At 39.5% G+C, this 16,893-nt stretch overlaps 1 protein-coding gene across 9 annotated transcripts in view; it reads left to right on the forward strand.

The window, feature by feature from the left end:
* Positions 1-16,893, forward strand: part of UBE2F (ubiquitin conjugating enzyme E2 F (putative)) — a 91,259-nt gene that overhangs the window by 24,463 nt on the left and 49,903 nt on the right. For all 9 annotated transcript variants that reach the window (XR_005829255.1, XM_040603090.1, XM_040603089.1 and 6 more), the window contains 2 exons: positions 3,523-3,590; positions 13,580-13,650. Coding sequence is in view for 8 of the 9 variants with exons in the window: in XM_040603090.1 (XP_040459024.1) it covers positions 3,523-3,590; positions 13,580-13,650 (139 nt within the window). In the remaining variant the exon portion in view is untranslated. The remainder of the gene's footprint in view (positions 1-3,522; positions 3,591-13,579; positions 13,651-16,893) is intronic.

Consider the following 16,893-nt stretch of genomic DNA (forward strand, 5'->3'; position numbering starts at 1 on the left):
AGGGAAACTTCGTCACCTAAGTATGTGGAAGTAATGTGCAGTGTGAGGCACAATGTGTAAAGTGCTCTAAGTCTTCCAGAGGTTTGTCAACCTTACATAGAACACAGTAAAACAAATAAAACTGAATTAATACATGAAGTAGCTCTTGCAGCTTGTGGAGGTGTTAAGATGTGGTTAGAAAGTGCTAGAGCTAATCTAAAACACATTTTTGCTGAGGAAAAGGGGTGTTCTTTCACTGTCTGGTCCTGCTGCTGTTTTTCTGCTGACACTGGTGATAATTTAACCACTCTGCATGCCAGTTAATCTTAGTAAACCTGCAGGAAGCTTTGCACTCTGTGGTGACGGTTGTATATGATGAGAGAGGCTCAGCTGGGCTTGTCCCCTCCAGTGAACTCGCCATGTCTGATTTCATCCTGCACATGGACAGTAGTTTCTTCTACGGAAGGAAGACGATAGTTTCTTCCATGGCTGGGTGGAAGTGGAGCTAGATCTGCGTGGTGGGGAAGAGCAGAGAAAATGAAGAACAACTGTTCAGCTTTTTTCCCCAGCCCATGCATCTCTTGAGCAATGTCAGACTGATCTTGCTGTCTGGGCTTGGAGTCAAGGACCTACTTAAATGTTCCTATGTGCTGCAGAGGCTGTGGGCCTGGTGTTTTCAGTGTGCAGAGATGTGGAGTGTGGCTTTTCTCTTGCTGCTTGACTGGCAGGAATTGGACAGTATTTTGGCAAGCTCTCCTCCCTTGGAGCCATTCTTGAATGTTTCTTTTGGACAATTGTGTTACAATGAGGATTCATTAAATCCAAGGATTTTCTTTGACATAAGACACATGTAGATACATCCATCAACTGGCATCTATTTCATGTTAGCAGGAGTGGAATACGAAAAGCTGCTGTGCAGTTTGCTCCAAGTCCACAAAATCAAGGAACTAGTGAAATTTTAGCCAAGGAAAATAACTTTCTGCTGCTGGACTTCCTGAACAGCCTTAACAGTGTTGGTGTTTCTCCTTTTATCTTGCTGTACCAGCAGCGGGCTTCTCCTTGTGCAAACACATGTGGGTGTTTCATGTGATTGCTTATATTGGAAAGTGATAGCTTGATAAGTGCTTGTGAGCCAGAGGGCAGTGGGGAGGCCTGTGGAAGGCTCTGAGTTACATGGTTTGCACCATAACAAGCACTGAATTCCTCTATGATGTTGCTTGTTTGGTTTTGGTACAATCACTGAAAGATCTGAGATTACTTTGACTGTGGTTTAACAAGGAATGGCATTATACTTGGAAACAGTGAGGATTCCTGACACTTGGCTAAAAAGCTATTATAATGTGTGAGATGGTAGATAAAGTGCAGTTAGCTGTGTCCTGTAGGGTAACTCAATGGTGCTTCAACTGTTTGAACTTGTGGAGGATATTGGACCATTTTCCTAATTGTTCCTTCCTTGAACAGTCAGAGTCCTATGAACAGTCAGTCCTACGTTGAGTGTTTTGACATTTCACAGGGAGCAGTTTCATCAGAGGGATATTGGAATAACTTACCTTTTACATCTCGTTCTTTAGAAATAGCTTGCTTTAGTGATTTTTATCTCAGTATATTTGGAAACAAAAGATAAATGCTTTATTTTTTATTAAAAAAATCAGTGCATGTGCATTTACTTTCTGGTGAAGTGCAGTGTGCCTGAGAAGACTGCTTAATAAATCAAACAGTTCAGTATTGACTTGGAGTGGAAATGAAGAATGTGTTTGAAAAGTGTATGTTCTGGACAGGTTATTAAAGTGAGATTTGCAATGGCTAAGGCTTGCAGCTTTGCACTGCACAATTCGGAGTGGAGGCAGCTGTAAACATTACTGTGTGGGGTGGGGAAGACCAGCCATGTTCTCTTTTCATACTCTGTGCCTATGCTGCTTGTGTGCTGAACCTGTCCGTAGTCTACCCAGACTTAGTATCTCACAGTCCAGCTCATCCCTCCTAGCAACTCTTGCTCTGTTTTGCAGGCACAGGTCTTAGAGTGACACACTGGGCGTAGTGTACAGTTGAGTCTTGTCTTTGGCAGCATCAGCTTTTACTGGCTCACTTCCCTCTACAGCTGAGGGTTGGTTTTATTTAACAGGGTGATACCCTCTCTTTTTCAGTAAGTCAGTGAAGGGATGCAAAGAGGAGAAAGGTGGGAGCTGGCTACTTTCTTGTGATTATGGCAATTACAGTGTGGAAGCTACAGGCTTGTGCTGACAGTGGAGATTGTAGCATGGGTTGAAACCTGATTAAGCAGATGTGGGGCATTGGTGTGGTGTGTAGGAGGTCTAGAAGACAGCATCCTGAAAGAGGATTTTGATGACCTATAGTAGAGGAGCTAGTGTGGTTTGGAACAAGCTAGATAATAAGAAAACTCCTGTTAATTTTTCTGTAAACTATAGATTGCTTCACAGAACTTACCTTTATGATGTTGATTTAAAAAAAATTAAAAAAAAACCTGTTGGGCAATGATAACCAGCCTTTCTGACCTTGTTCAAGCCTTCACTGTGGCTGTACTGTGTAATAGAGTTAAAGTACTTGAGGTAGTTTGAGCCTGAGTATTCCGTGGGTGTCCCAAACCCCCAGTGTGGGCTGGGTACCTGTCTGTTTCTCTTCCGTAATGACAAAACTCAATAATGGCAATGCCAGACGGACATATTTCAGATCATTTGCAAGCATTTCAACTTCCAAGCACAGCCATCTCAAGAGTTGCAGGCTGACCGTTATCCTATTACATTATCTCTGGTTAAATGCAACTAGATATTTTCAGATTTTACACTTTAAGGCAGTAAAGATGAGGTACTAAATTTCGTTGTGGTTCTGAACTTTGTCTCTTAAATTTTCAGTGTTTTAGAAAAATTTAGTCATTGTATTGAGTCTGAGATTGGCAGAGAGGCAGTTAGATTTTCCTAACTGATTTATCATCCTAAGATAACATACAATAAAAGAGTTAACTTGCTTTTTTTATTGTGCTACACTGTCTGAAGCATGCTATTGCATGCCATTATTCATACTACTTGCCATATGTGATTGCTAACACAAGTCTGGGAAGATGGGCTAAATCCTGCTCTGGGATTTAGCATGCATTAGCAAATGAAGTGTGTATCCAGCCGATTCCAAAGGTCGCTGTTGTGGTACAGCATGTCATATGGCTGATGTGTGGCAGAAGTTTCTTCATACAGACAGGAGAAGCTCACTCAAAGGTTCCTCTAGCTTGGTATTTCCTGGTACTCTGATCAGAAAGGCGGGTTTTCCAGGACCAGTCTGGGATTGTTTACTCTTCCAACTTAAAATTTATGCTGTAAATGTTTTAGGAGTGGAAGACAACGCTATGTTCACAGGATCGTTGGACTACGTGGCATCTGGTGTTAAGGTTAACAGTGTTAAGGCTAGTGACTGGGTTATGTATTTGACAATAACCCTGTGCTGTTATTTCAGTCTTTGTAATGACAGATATTTTGTATTATATGATGTCTGTTTTTTTCTTATTTCCTATTTTCCTTGTGTTTTCTTTTCTAGATGAGGGCTATTACCAAGGCGGAAAGTTTCAGTTTGAAATTGAAGTTCCTGATGCCTACAATATGGTGGTGAGTATTTGTCATTAATCTAATAATTGCCTTTTTAGATTTAATTTCCAGGTAATAGGACTTAAGAGGGAACTTGTCATTGAGATTAAGAAAGAGTCTTCTGTCTGTTACTAAAATATCATGGGTTTATATAAAACTCTTGGTTGCCTTGAGTTTTTGGAGGTCATGTGAACTCATGCTCAGAGTTGGGGTAATAAAAGTTGGATTTGGTTGCTCGAGGTCTGGGCCAGCTGGCATTTTGAAATTTAAGATGGACATTCCACTGCCTCTCTGGGCCTCTGTTCCAATGTTAATTTCCTTTGTTATGTATTTTTTTCCTGTATCAGGTCAGAATTACCCATTTTGCAGCTTGTCTGTGGCCTCTTGCGTTATTGTCGTGCACCTCTAAGAAAAGCCTGACTCAACTTGCTCTATAACCTCCTATTAGGTTAGTTTTAGACAGCATTAGGGTCTCCACCTTCAGCCTTCTGTTCTCTAGGCTGAATGAATCGAGGGCCCTCAAGTCTCTTTGTACTACACGTGCTCTGGTCTCATCACTATCTTTGTCTGCTAGGCTCACTCCAGTTTGTCAGCATATCTGCTACTGGGAGTTCAAATTGGGACACAATAATTCTGGATGCAATGTCATGAGTCCCAGGGAACGGGATCAATAATTTCTTTGGCTGTTCTTTTGCAGTCCAGTGTTTGCAACCAAACAGCCTTGAGGCTTTTATTGACTCCATGATACCTTAAAGAAAAAATAAGTTTTGTCAACTGTCTGGCAGAAGCCTCTTGGAAGCACAGATGAGTCAGACCTGAGAGTCTCCCTTCTGGCTGAGATTCCATTCTTATCTGCTCTCTTGTGTTAATTATTCTTGAGAACTGCACTTAATGATTATTCTCACAGAGAATTATATATTTAAGAGAAAGAATGAAGTAGGTTGAACAGAAAAGAAAATTTTTTTTCTTGTTTCTGTGGGGCCTTCAAACTGGTGTTTATAGTTCTGATACTGGTCTTAGGTACTTAATCCCTTTTGAGATCATGCAGCAGAGGGCATGGAAAGCACAGATAATGGTGACAAGTGGTTTCCTTTAGCGCACTCTGCCAGTTCTACTGGTTGTCTCCCAGGCTGTTTAGTTAAGTATCTTTAAAAAAATAACAGTTTCAATGGTTATTAAGCAGATGGCTTTTCAGAGGACCTACAAATGATTGCAGTATCTTATTGCAGATAAATAGAAATCTCCAGACAGTTTGGCCTTTTCAAAGCATGAGAAATATTGTACTTTACTAAAATTGCAGAGCCTTGCAAAAGAGATACAATTACAATAAAAATAACTGCAGACATTGTTTTCAGAGCTTAGCTGTCAAAAGAACAAGATTGACTCCAAAAGTGGAAAACAATTGGGGCACATGTCTGGTTCTCAAAAATTATGCCTGCTATTCTGTGTCCTGATAGTTTGATATGTAAGGAAAATAGACTCATTCAAGCAATTGACTTGCAATATTTGCATTTAGGTATATTAATTGCAAGAAGAAGGAAGTTTCATTTGCTTTTATTTTGAACGGGTTTGAGAATTTCACTTGCTTTTGACTTTTTTTTCCTATTCTTTTGCTTTCTGTATTCTTAGTTTTGGAGTTCAGACTTCTTTCAGAGAGGCTGAAGAATGTATGGGGGAGGATGCTAGAGAGATGTTTCCAGGAAGACCTTTAGCTCATGTTTAGATGCACCAAGCCTATATTCAGCATTATATATATTTATATATATGTGGTAGTTGCAGTCACAGCATTGTTTATATACAAATATGAAGGAAATGCAGTGGTCTAGAATGTAGTAGCTTGAATTCCCAGACTGAGCTCAGAGGATGGCACGTTAACACTGCTAATAGGCTAACAGAGTAGAAAGTTTGTTGGATTTGCGTTCCAGAAGATGCCTTCACAAGTTTCCTAATATTCCTTTATTTATAGTCTATAAGTACCTGGGAGACTCACTGTATCTTACAAAATGTTTATGCTTGCAGAGGACTAGCATTTCTGAAACAGCTTTGAATTTTCTCCCTCACTTTTTTGATAGTTATGCTCTCCTTTCATAGTAATGTTAATCAAGGATATTGACCAAGGATATTGCTTGAGCTGTTTGGGTTTTTTTAAGAGTTTAGGATCCTAGCTGTCTTTATACCTATAAATTCTTTTAGTACATGTAGGTGTCTTAGATACTATTTGCAGTTGTATAGTTTTGGTTGTGTGTTTCTTTTTACGTTCCCCTTAACCTCACCAAAGAATTTCATGCTGTAATACAGGCCACCCTTACCTAGCTTGTGTGTGGTTATACACACACTGTACATACAAAGGTGGTCATTTAAGGTTGACTACATCCTTGTTCTAAATTGAATAATTCTGTGCCATCACATACCTGAGAAACATGGCCTTCAGTAGGGGGAAACTCTGTCATGATCTCTGTTGTCTAGTTTCTTAGTTACCTTCAATAATAACAGTTTAACCACTGGCAATGTTGTGCACAGGGGAACATACACAATGTATATATATATTATATATATAAAAAATACACTCAACTTCAATTTCTTAAATTTCGTATTTAAGGTGTTCACCTGAACAACAACCGCAGGAAAGTATGCTATGTGTGAACAGGGGAGCTGAATGTTATTTTTGATTTGTTTTTTAAAATATGGTTTTGATTGCTATAATTAAAAAATCTTATGGTTTGTTACGGCTCCCTGATTAGCACTGGCAGAAAATCTACAGCAAATATTAATTAGGTATTTTTAAATTCTGAGCACCTCTTATTCAATACAAAAGTAAAAAGTTTGCTTTTGTGCAATTTAGAAAACATGCATTAAGTTGACTATGGTCAGATTATTAGTGACAATGTGTATGTTCACAAATACTGTGACAATTGTGCTGAGGCCATGGTTTTGTTTTCTGCCAGGCAGCACAAGACTGAAACAAGTGATGGCAGTATTTTTAATAGAGCTCTTCAGACCTGCCAGTGTTCTTTCAGCCCATAAGCAAGGTTGGGATATAGCACATCTGCATCAGGCTCCTTGCAGTAGTGCTGAATGTCTTTGTGTTGGGACTAGAAATACTGGATGAGACTGGCAAGTCATTGTAGCCCTGCTTCGGAGCCTGCATCCACGTTCTAGCTAATCTTTTTAGCTTGCAGAAAAAAAGAACATCTGGGTTTTTTAAAGCTATAAAATGCATAATTTATAGTATAGTTTCTGTAATGGCATCCTTTCATTTCTGTAGCATGCTGTTCGAAAATCTTTTGTTTGCTGCTTCTCTGGGGAGGAGTTCTTTTTTCACCCTTTGTTCCTCATAAGCGAGCATTCAGCTTCTGCACTGGGAAAAGAAGCAGACGTGTAGAATGGTGGCGTAGTGGAAAAGTAAGAATACATAATTAAAGAGGAAAAACTTGGAAGATTGCGTTGTGGACTGCAGCCATGGCATACAGCTCTGCCAGAGGGCAAATCATAGGAGCCTGATTTTGAAAGTAGTGGCATGTGAATACAGAGAAGTAACGTATCCTCATGCTTTAGGTGTGACTGACTAGGATGTATGCTGATGTTTGGTACCTGGGCTATAAACTTCCTTGGTGCAAAGGTTCAAGAGCCTAAAATGTGGGAGGGATGCTTTGGAGCAAGCGCTGCTGTGAAGTGCTGCCTCTTGCTTGTGAACAGAGCACACAGCTAGTTAGGGCTTAACCTGACTCTGTACCTTTGAGCTGCTGTACTGACCACTAGAAATGTTCATTATGGTTATCTGTCAGGCAATAAAAATATTATAAGGGTTCAACTGTGTCCATAATAACTATATTGAGAATTAACCATATTTATTAGCATTTATTATACAGAATTATTAACATATATATGTACTATTAATAATTACCCATATTTAAGCTGATGAGGTTGATCACTTTAGAAGCATCTGAGCTTGAGAACTGGAAAGGGGGTTCCTATTTTTAATTGGCTATTGGAGGCACAAGGGTGGTTCAGGTAGATTTGCTACAGTGCTAGCAGTAATTTGTGTCCCCCCACTCCTGCAGGCTGATGGGCTGTGTTTTGCCCCACACTTCACAGAAAAGCTGGAGAGAGGTAACAGAGCTCACCACATGCTTTTCCTAAAGCAACGTGTTTCCCAAGGAGGGGAGCTCTTCCAAGTGCTGCAGTTGTACATTGTCATGTTGGTTAGTTCAATGATTATGTTTTTATTGTTGCTGATTTAATACTGTAATTGAGCAAGTATTGATGTTGATTGTGCTGTTGTTTGGTTCAGTGAAGTGAGATGGACCTGATGGTGCCTGTGGGCTTTAAGTGATCTTTCTCCTACACTGCTGCTCTGCAAAGGCAATACCCAAGAAGTTGTGTGCCTCGGTAGTCTTTTTGAGTTAGTTCAGTTCATATGCTAATGAGCACTAGACTGCTCTTGGCGTTATGTTTTAATATTTACTCTCTACTAGTATTCTCAATTAAATTTTCTTTCTGCCTGGTTAAAGCAGATCGAGGATCTTTATCTTTCTTTACCCTTTTTAGTGTTAGTGTGAAATTACTACAAAGAACTCCTAACATTAAAAGTTATTGCTCACTCTTTAAACTCCCATATTGGAAATGGGACAGAATGAGGAGTTCCGTTCATCCTTTTTCTGTGGTGTCCAAGTGAACAGTCAGGTGATGCTTCCTGCAGCCTTAATGACTGAGGCAGAGTTGATCACATTCCCAAGGATGCAGGCATATAAAGATGGTCCTGAATGGAAAGGCCTCTGCTTTCCAGGGACAGTTGGAGTGAAAAACATCCTGAAAGGAGGACTTAATTACATACCTTTTGGAAAACATTTTTGGGGCATGTCTCTGAGATCTTCAGATCTCTTCCTTCTATATGACTGATTCAGACTGGCTACTTTTTGGAGCCTTTGGAAAACCTGGCACGTGTCTGCAGAATCCTCTGCTCAGATCCAAAGTCTTTCACACCCCAGGCTTTCTTGATTTTTTTTTTTTTTTTTTTTTTTTAATAGCACTGTTTTATGGGCATGCCTTAGGTGGAACCAGTAGGCTTTGTCTTTTCATCTTTTCTAGACTCAGTGTAGTTCTGAGTACAAGAAGAAAAAAAATCTCACCCTGAGAGGCCTCTCTTCCCCTAAATTTGGAGCTGATCTATGTGGAAAGATACTATCGCGAGAAAAGTTAGGGTATTGATACTTAGGTTTTTTAGGATATTAAAAGTCTTTTGAAGATCAACACTTAATTTTAACTTTACAGATGAATTGAGAAAAAAAATCTGAAACTTTTTAAAGTAATTCACAACAGGTAACGGCAAAGTACTAAGAGAAATGGCAGCCTCTACTAGTATATGAGGGCTTCCTTCTGTTCCAGGCAGGGATTGTGGGATATCCTGCTCCACGGTTCAAAACCCTTCATATTTCATCATATCTGGGAGGAAAAAGGCTGATTCCTGTTTGCATATCCATACATGCATGAAACTGCCCTTAATACATTGTGTACTTTCCAAATGTACTGTTCTTTATGTCATTAAGAGGTGTACAGCATGAAGGAACGGCTTCTCTAATAGTGCAGTGTGCTATTACCAGAGAGCGTGTGGAATGTTCTGTGGTGGTGGGATAGTGTCAGAACAGAAAGCAATCGGTATTGATACAAATGTTGCAGAGGGATCATGAGAAGAAAGCTGGAGCTGGGTTAGTTAATTCCATACTGTCTTTTCAAACTACCATGCCATTAGAAATTTTAAAATCTGTTGGTAAGCCTGTCACTTTGGCATTTTAAAGTATTATATTTGTTAGGGAACAGGCTGCACATTCATGAGCTTTTGTTTAAAGCAAATAGAAGTTTGTTAGTGTTTGTGCTTACAAAACCTGCTGGGAATGTTTCTGCCCATACAGACATCAGAGGAAGCTGTGAAACAACAAGTAAAACATTTAATACTGTACACAGCAAATTACTTTAGCAGCAAGTGCTGCTGCCTGACCTCTGTGTCTACAGCATCTGTTCCCCAAGCACTGCTTTTTCAGTTGACCGGCTGCCCAGAAATAGGGGTCGGTGGGAAATAGGAGCAAATGTTTTAAAATATTACTACTACTACTAATATCCAGTGAATGAGAGTTTAATTTTCTAAAAAATAAGCAAACTCCCTTCTTCTCTGCCTCGGGGTGCAGCTGATGAAATAATGGGTGCTACAAGACTAGGGGACCTGGTGCTTTAAGGAATGGAACCTGATAGATAGTACAGCTCTGGTTTAGTGTTCACATAAAATTGAACTGTCTGCCACCACAAGCCATGTTTGTTGGCAGCTCCCATGTTTCTGACATATCATGTTGTCAGAGTAGGCAGTCTTGGGGACTCTCCAGTTTAACATGAGGTGCCTTAGGCAGTGGTCAAAAGCCAGGAATTTAACAGTAGAACCACTAACCTTACACTTTTTCTGGCCAATGTGTTAGTTGTGCAAACAGCAAAGAATTAAAAGGGATTTGGTTCCTGAAGGATCAGATGTCACAATTAAGAGGCTTCCATCTACTTCTTTGGTGACCCTGCTTTATACAGGTCTTGGTTTGGGACCAACACATTGTGAATTGGGCCCAAGCTCTGTCATGCCACTGGAAATTTTGAGGGAGTGCAAGGAAGCTCAGGGACCTGAAGTGCATGAGTTGGGCAGTTCTTATGTTGAAACACACTCCTGCTGTAAGGTAGCTCCTCTTTCACTTGTTGTGCTGGGTAATCCAGCCCGTCAAAAGTACAGGGTCGTATGGCTTCATTTTCCTTGACTCATTTCTCTGTATGATGTGGTTAGCTGTGTTTTGTGTTCAGTTTCAGCCAATCTCATGAAGTTCTTCAGAATCTGATAGGGGAGAGTGGCAAGAAGTACCTTAGGGCTGGCTTGTAGCTTGGTCTCTGGAATCTGTTTATTCCTGTTAATGGCTCTTTTGGGGAATTATGTTTTGTAGAAACTGTAAAGAAAAAAATGGGGAGTTGTAGTTGCAGACAGTTTACAAGAATGCTTTGGGACTATCTAGTGCCTAGCGAAAATATTTCAAATACATTGATTCCAGATATCCCTTAGGAACCCCATTTTTTCTCTAAGGAGAAGGTTGGGAAGAACTACAATTACAGGACAGATAAGATATCTGTATTAGTAGTATTAGTACACCTTGTCCCAGTGGAGTGCCAGATTGATCAAGATCTGAAAACATAAAATTAATTTATTGATTAGCATTTTATATTCTATTTTCCATTTAGTGAGGGTGATAGAGGGGAGAGATTATTTATTAGCTGCATTTTTAAAGAAATGAGACAACAAGCTTCAGATCAGCTTCAGCAAATTTTCCACCAAAACTGAAATCAGTATATGCATAGTTCTCAAATGCTTGCAACACTTCCTTGTCGCATCTATATATATTCACCAGTATGTTGAAGGAGACTGAGAATGGATGTGAGAGTCAGTTACCATTATCAGAACTAATGAGATATTCTAAAAGATAAGTGGGCTGCTTAGAAATAGACGAGAATATGAATCCATTCACTCTCATGACCCCCAGTTGAGGTTAGATCTACCTGTGCAGCTTTCAGTATCTGAGGTGAAAGAAGGGTTTGAGCAATTAAATTGATTTTGTAAGCTTTGTGAACCTTGTCATATGTATGACCTGGAGATTGTTAGAAGCATTAAAGCAAAACATCGTCTTGAGGAAATGATGTGTAGATTTGTTGGTTTAAAGAAGACTGAAAGATGACTTGGAACAAGCTTGAAGGGAATTTTTTGGCTGAAGATAAATTCTATGTCAGTGCAGTTGTCCTGTGTGTCTAACAAAGGAAAAAAGAGAGAGAAAGAAAAAACCTTTGTCTTAATGTCAGGAGTGGTTTTTTTTCTAATTCTTAGCTACAAAAATCACTTCGAAAAAATAAAGGAATGAATTTTTGTATCATGAAAACAAAATAAGATGCTAGGTAGTTCAATCTGACTGTGAAGACTTGGGGCTTTTTGTGCCTTTTTTCTTTTAAAAGGTTTAGTTTGTGTAAAGCTTATACTGTGTTCAGCTCTGTAGCCCCCAACATAAGACAGACATGGACCTATTGGAGAGGGTCCAGAGGAGAGCCAAGAAGATGCTCGGAGGGCTGGAGCACCTCTCCTATGAAGACAGGCTGAGAGCGTTGGGGTTGTTCAGCCTGGAGATGAGAAGGCTCTGGGGAGACCTTACAGCAGCCTGCCAGTGCCTGAAGGCATGTACAGGAAAGCTGGAGAGGGACATTTTACAAGGGCATGTAGTGACAGGACAAGGGGCAACGGCTTTAAAGTGAGAGAGGGTAATTTGAGATTAGGTATTAGGAAGGGATTCTTTGCTGTGAGGGTGGAAAGACACTGGAGCAGACTTCCCAGAGGAGTTGTGGGTGCCCCATCCCTGGAAGTGTAAGGGTCAATCAAGGTCAGGTTGGATGAGGCTTTGAGCAACCTGGTCTGGTGGAAGGTGTCGCTGCCCATGGCAGGGGGGTTGGAACTAGATCATCTTTAAGGTCTCCCTTTCAACCCAAACCATTCTATGATTCTTAATTTTTTGGTTTTCTGCTCATCAATAAACATTCCCTGTTTGAAGGTGTATATGGTAGAAATCTACTGTTTTATCTTGATCTGCTGGCATGGAATAAGCACTGCTGCTTTCCCTTTCTTGAGAACTAGACATAATCTTTCAAAACAACTTGAAGATGTAGCTAATGGAAAGCCATGCTATTAGAAAACTTCTAAGAATGACATTTGTTTTGAAGGTAAAAAGTTTGAGTGTTTTCTGCATGCCACCTAATTTTCAATAATGCTGTGATCCAGCACTGTGGCAGTCAGTGCCCTTTGTGTTATTGGACAAATGTGAAATAATAGTGGAGGAAAGTCACAGTCTACATTATAAATTGCAGATTTGTTGTCGTGATAGGTGTTCCTTCTTTTAGTGCTAGACAGATATGTTATTGGTTGTTCAGTACTATGCATATTTTCTTACCTCTTTTCCAAGGAGTCTTAGTTAAAAAAATGTTACTAAAAAGATAATTAGGAAGTTGAGAACAAAGCAAGGAGACAAAACACATCATGCCACTATGCAAATACAGTTATTTGAGCTATCTTGTCTCTTGACTGAAGATTTAATGGGTAGCAGTGGAGGAAAATAGCTCTACATCTATAATACGTGATTTAATTGAAGTTATGAAAGGTACTGGTCTGTGCTGATGTATTCCAGTACACTTACTATAAGAAATAATCTGCTTGACTGAAAGCTGCAGATTGTAATTTGGAAAGCATGGATAGAACAACGTGCTGTTGCTAAGCTACCAGACTTTTTATGACCTGCTTTTTATTTACCTCACAAAACTAGAGCAAATGAGACTATACTTTAAGAATCTGTATTTTAAAACCTACTGTGGAATTCCAAAATCTGGTAATCTTCCCTGAAAATAAGTTTGGTGTCTTTTTATGGTAGTATCTTAAGTTTGGATATGATGTGCCTTCTTGATGCTTCCTCTGATGCTTTCTATTCAATTGTGAACAGGAAGGTCTGTAGGTAAAAGAAGCTATTCTTTTGATGTGATTGTTACCATTGCATCCTCTGCTGGTTTTTAACAAACCCGACTTGAATAAGCCTTGGGAGAAAACAGTAGTTTTCTGGTTTAAATTGTTGTCTTACTGGTTAAGTGTTAAGAAACTGAATGACTTGGAATGTTTTCTTCTTTCTGAAGGACAGAGAAAAAAAGAGTAAATTTTCTTGGCTTTCTTTAAAGTTACATTTTTCTAAGAAAAAGTCTAATATCAGCCCAGCTTTTGTTAAGAGGTAGAGAAGCTAAAAGGACAGAGAAAGCTCATGTAACCCATGTAGGTTATGTTATTGTTGTCTCTAACACACAAACAGAGGCTGTGAATATCAAATATTTGCCTTTTTCAGTTCCATGACTTGCAACAATAATACAGTTGTATTTTAAGGGATAACATTACCATTTGTTTTTTCTCCTGGCAGCCTCCAAAGGTAAAATGCTTGACGAGAATCTGGCATCCGAACATTACAGAGACGGGAGAAATCTGCCTAAGGTAGCAACATCATTCTGTTGTGTGTTTTTTTTGTTTTGTTTTTTTTTTTTAACCTTGGAGATTTATGTCTGATAAAACACTGTATGTAATTTTCATGCCAGCATTTTTTTTTAAACAGATTCTGCAAATCAGTGGCATGTGACCCTTAGGAACTTTAGAAATCTACTGAAAATACTGTTCTTGCTATGTTTAAAAGAGACCATGTAGAGCCTGGCTTTTTAGCTTCAGACTAAACATTTTGTTCTACTTAAGGTAAAAATGTAAACTCCAACCTAAACAAAGCTTAGTTTGTTTTTCTTTCTCTCCATAACTGAATAGTTCTCAGGCCCTGAGAGGGCTTAAAACTTTTCTTGTTTAATGTCTGAATGTCTTAAGCACTTGAAAACCATTTATATTTCAAAAAGGAAGGGAAAAAGTGTTCCTTAAACTTTTGACAGTAACTATTCTATATTAGCCATTTGTTTATTTTAACATCAAATATCCACTATAAGACACATGTGCCAGTTAAAATAGAGTTAGGGGAGTGTAAGTCAGTATAGGAATCCCAAAAGCTTTACTTTGGTAAAGTGTGAGGCTTATGTTGCTGTGTGGTTTTCCTTTATAGTAAGTGTTTCCTCTTCAAAATCAGTTTCTGAAAGTTTGTAATTTCAGTGTTTTTTCATGAGTACCTGATGGTGAAACTGGTCAGAAATGAAACATAAACAGAAGTGAGAAGCATGACTGTCATTTTTCAAGTTAATGAGATGTAAAAGAAAAAGCAGATAAAGCAGTGAATAAAAATGAGATAGACAGCTCTTCTGAAAATCCAAAATGTTTGCCACTCTGAGTAGCAAATCAGCGCTGAAAACCCACAAATTTTTCATCTAGATTTAAAAATAATGTTTTAGTGCTGTGTTCAAGGTCCTGGTGAAAATGAAGTTTTCACAGGGCTATCTGTCACTCTTCATAGACTGGTCAGGCTCATCAGCTGATAGCAACTAATGAGCTGTTATCAGTGCTTTTAGCCACAGTGGTCTGCTAACATCAAAGGGCAGCAGAAGCCAGCCTGAGGAAGCTCTTGTATGTTCCTGGTGCTTGATAGTGCCAGACTGGAACAGGATTACAGGCAGTGAGGGCTGGTGTCCATAGACTTTACCTCACTTGGGAACTGGAGGATTTAAATGCACTAGAAAAATATACTAATTTCTCTCAGACTACCTAAAAACCTGGTTGTCCACAGTTATTTGGAGCTGTAGGCTGGTGATACAGGAAGGTTGTTTTGGCAGATACGTATTGCTACTTTTATCAAATTTGCCAGACCTGTAGTGTTTCTCTGTGCCTCCTAGGACTGTTTTATTTTACACAGCCGGACTTGTCACTTAACAGTAGGGAGACTGATTTGAGGATCATGTTTTCACAGTTTAAATCCTACCAGAGTCCATGTGGCTTAGTGGAGAAAGCTTAGATGCTTTGAGTCAAATAGTGCAAGTAAATGAATGTATAAATGAGCTCTTTGGAACCTGTGAAGAAAAAATCCTGAACACCAAACGATAGCTAAAATTTTAAACTCTGACTGTAGTGCAGCATCTGCTGAGGTTAAGTAAAACCTCATGTTTCTGAGGATATTTCACTATTTCTTGTCTTTAAATGGTTTTAGTTATGAAAGATTAACCTGGTCTTGGAACATAATTCTAATGAAGTGAAGTACTTTTTTCAGCATCTGCATTGAAGCATCAGCTTTATTTGATTGTCAGATACTTTAACATCTCAAACCTTTGAAATGTCGTACTGTTTAGATGGAAAAAACTAAAATAACTTGGATTGCTTTATGCCTGCTATAATGGAAAATGCACTATATATAGTACTTGCAATCAACTTATACAAGAGTCTTTACGTTAAAATAGCTTCAGTTATTTTTAAAAGCAGAATAAAACTCCTTATCGGAGTTTTTCCCAACTGTCTCTTACTAAATGTACCTCATACTGTGGTGTGTGTTTGTTTGATAATCATCCCTGAATTAAAATAAAAGAAATGATGAAACTTGTGGTCAAGTGTAATAGTTTTTGGCAGGAGAAGTGTAGTTTTTCTGTGCTTTATGGATTGCAGTTACTCTGGACCATATTAATAATGGACTATATTAATTAGTTCTGGACTGTACTTGTAGATATTACCTCTGCTGCACATGCAGATAGAAAAATATCAAGATAACTAGAAAAGATATGCTTGCTTAACACATTGTCCTGGTTTTGACTGGGATGGAGTTGATTTTCTTCTTAGTAGCTAGTACAGTGCTGTGTTTTGGCTCTGATGTGAGAACAATATTGATAGCTCACTGATGTTTTTAGTTGTTGGGTAATGTTTATACTGAATCAATGACTTTTTCAGTTTCTTGGGCCTTGCCAGCAAGAAGGCTGGAGTGGCACAAGAAATTGGGAAGGGACACAGCCAGGTGAGCTGACCCGAACCAGCCAAAGAGGTATTCCATACCCTAAGAGGTATTCCATACCATGGGATGTCATGCTTAGTATATAAGCTTGAGGGGGTTAGCTGGAGCCTGAGGATTGTTGCTTAGGGACTGGCTGGGCATCCATTAGCAATGATGCGATGTTAAAGGCTGCTGAATGGAGAAACTTTTGAAGACTGATTAATTGTATCAATTGCATTGTATAGCCAAATGTTGCAATTTCCCCAGTTAGAAAAGCTGATTAAGTTGATAGCTTGTTTCTGTTCTCCAGTGCTGTTCCCAGTCTCCTCAGCTGTGGAAGCAAAAAAGCTCTTTAGAAGGACTTTCTACACCAGTTGCTCCACTCCTATCTATAGCATGACCTTCAGAATCAGTTGCACTGGCAGTGTTGGGTTGAGCAGGGAGGAGAACAAAGGAGGAACCCCTATAATGTATCCCTGCCAGCAGAGGGTTTCTGAAGTGGATTCTGAAGTCAGCTATGAGAACAGGCTGAGAGCGTTGAGGTTGTTCAGCCTGGAGATGAGAAGGCTCTGGGGAGACCTTACAGCAGCCTGCCAGTGCCTGAAGGCGTGTACAGGAAAGCTGGAGAGGGACATTTTACAAGGGCATGTAGTGACAGGACAAGGGGCAACGGCTTTAAAGTGAGAGAGGGTAGGTTGAGATTAGGTATTAGGAAGGGATTCTTTGCTGTGAGGGTGGAAAGACACTGGAGCAGACTTCCCAGAGGAGTTGTGGGTGCCCCATCCCTGGAAGTGTAAGGGTCAATCAAGGTCAGGTTGGATGAGGCTTTGAGCAACCTG

Source organism: Falco naumanni, chromosome 8, assembly GCF_017639655.2.
Source record: "Falco naumanni isolate bFalNau1 chromosome 8, bFalNau1.pat, whole genome shotgun sequence".
Classification (NCBI taxonomy): Eukaryota; Metazoa; Chordata; class Aves; order Falconiformes; family Falconidae; genus Falco; species Falco naumanni.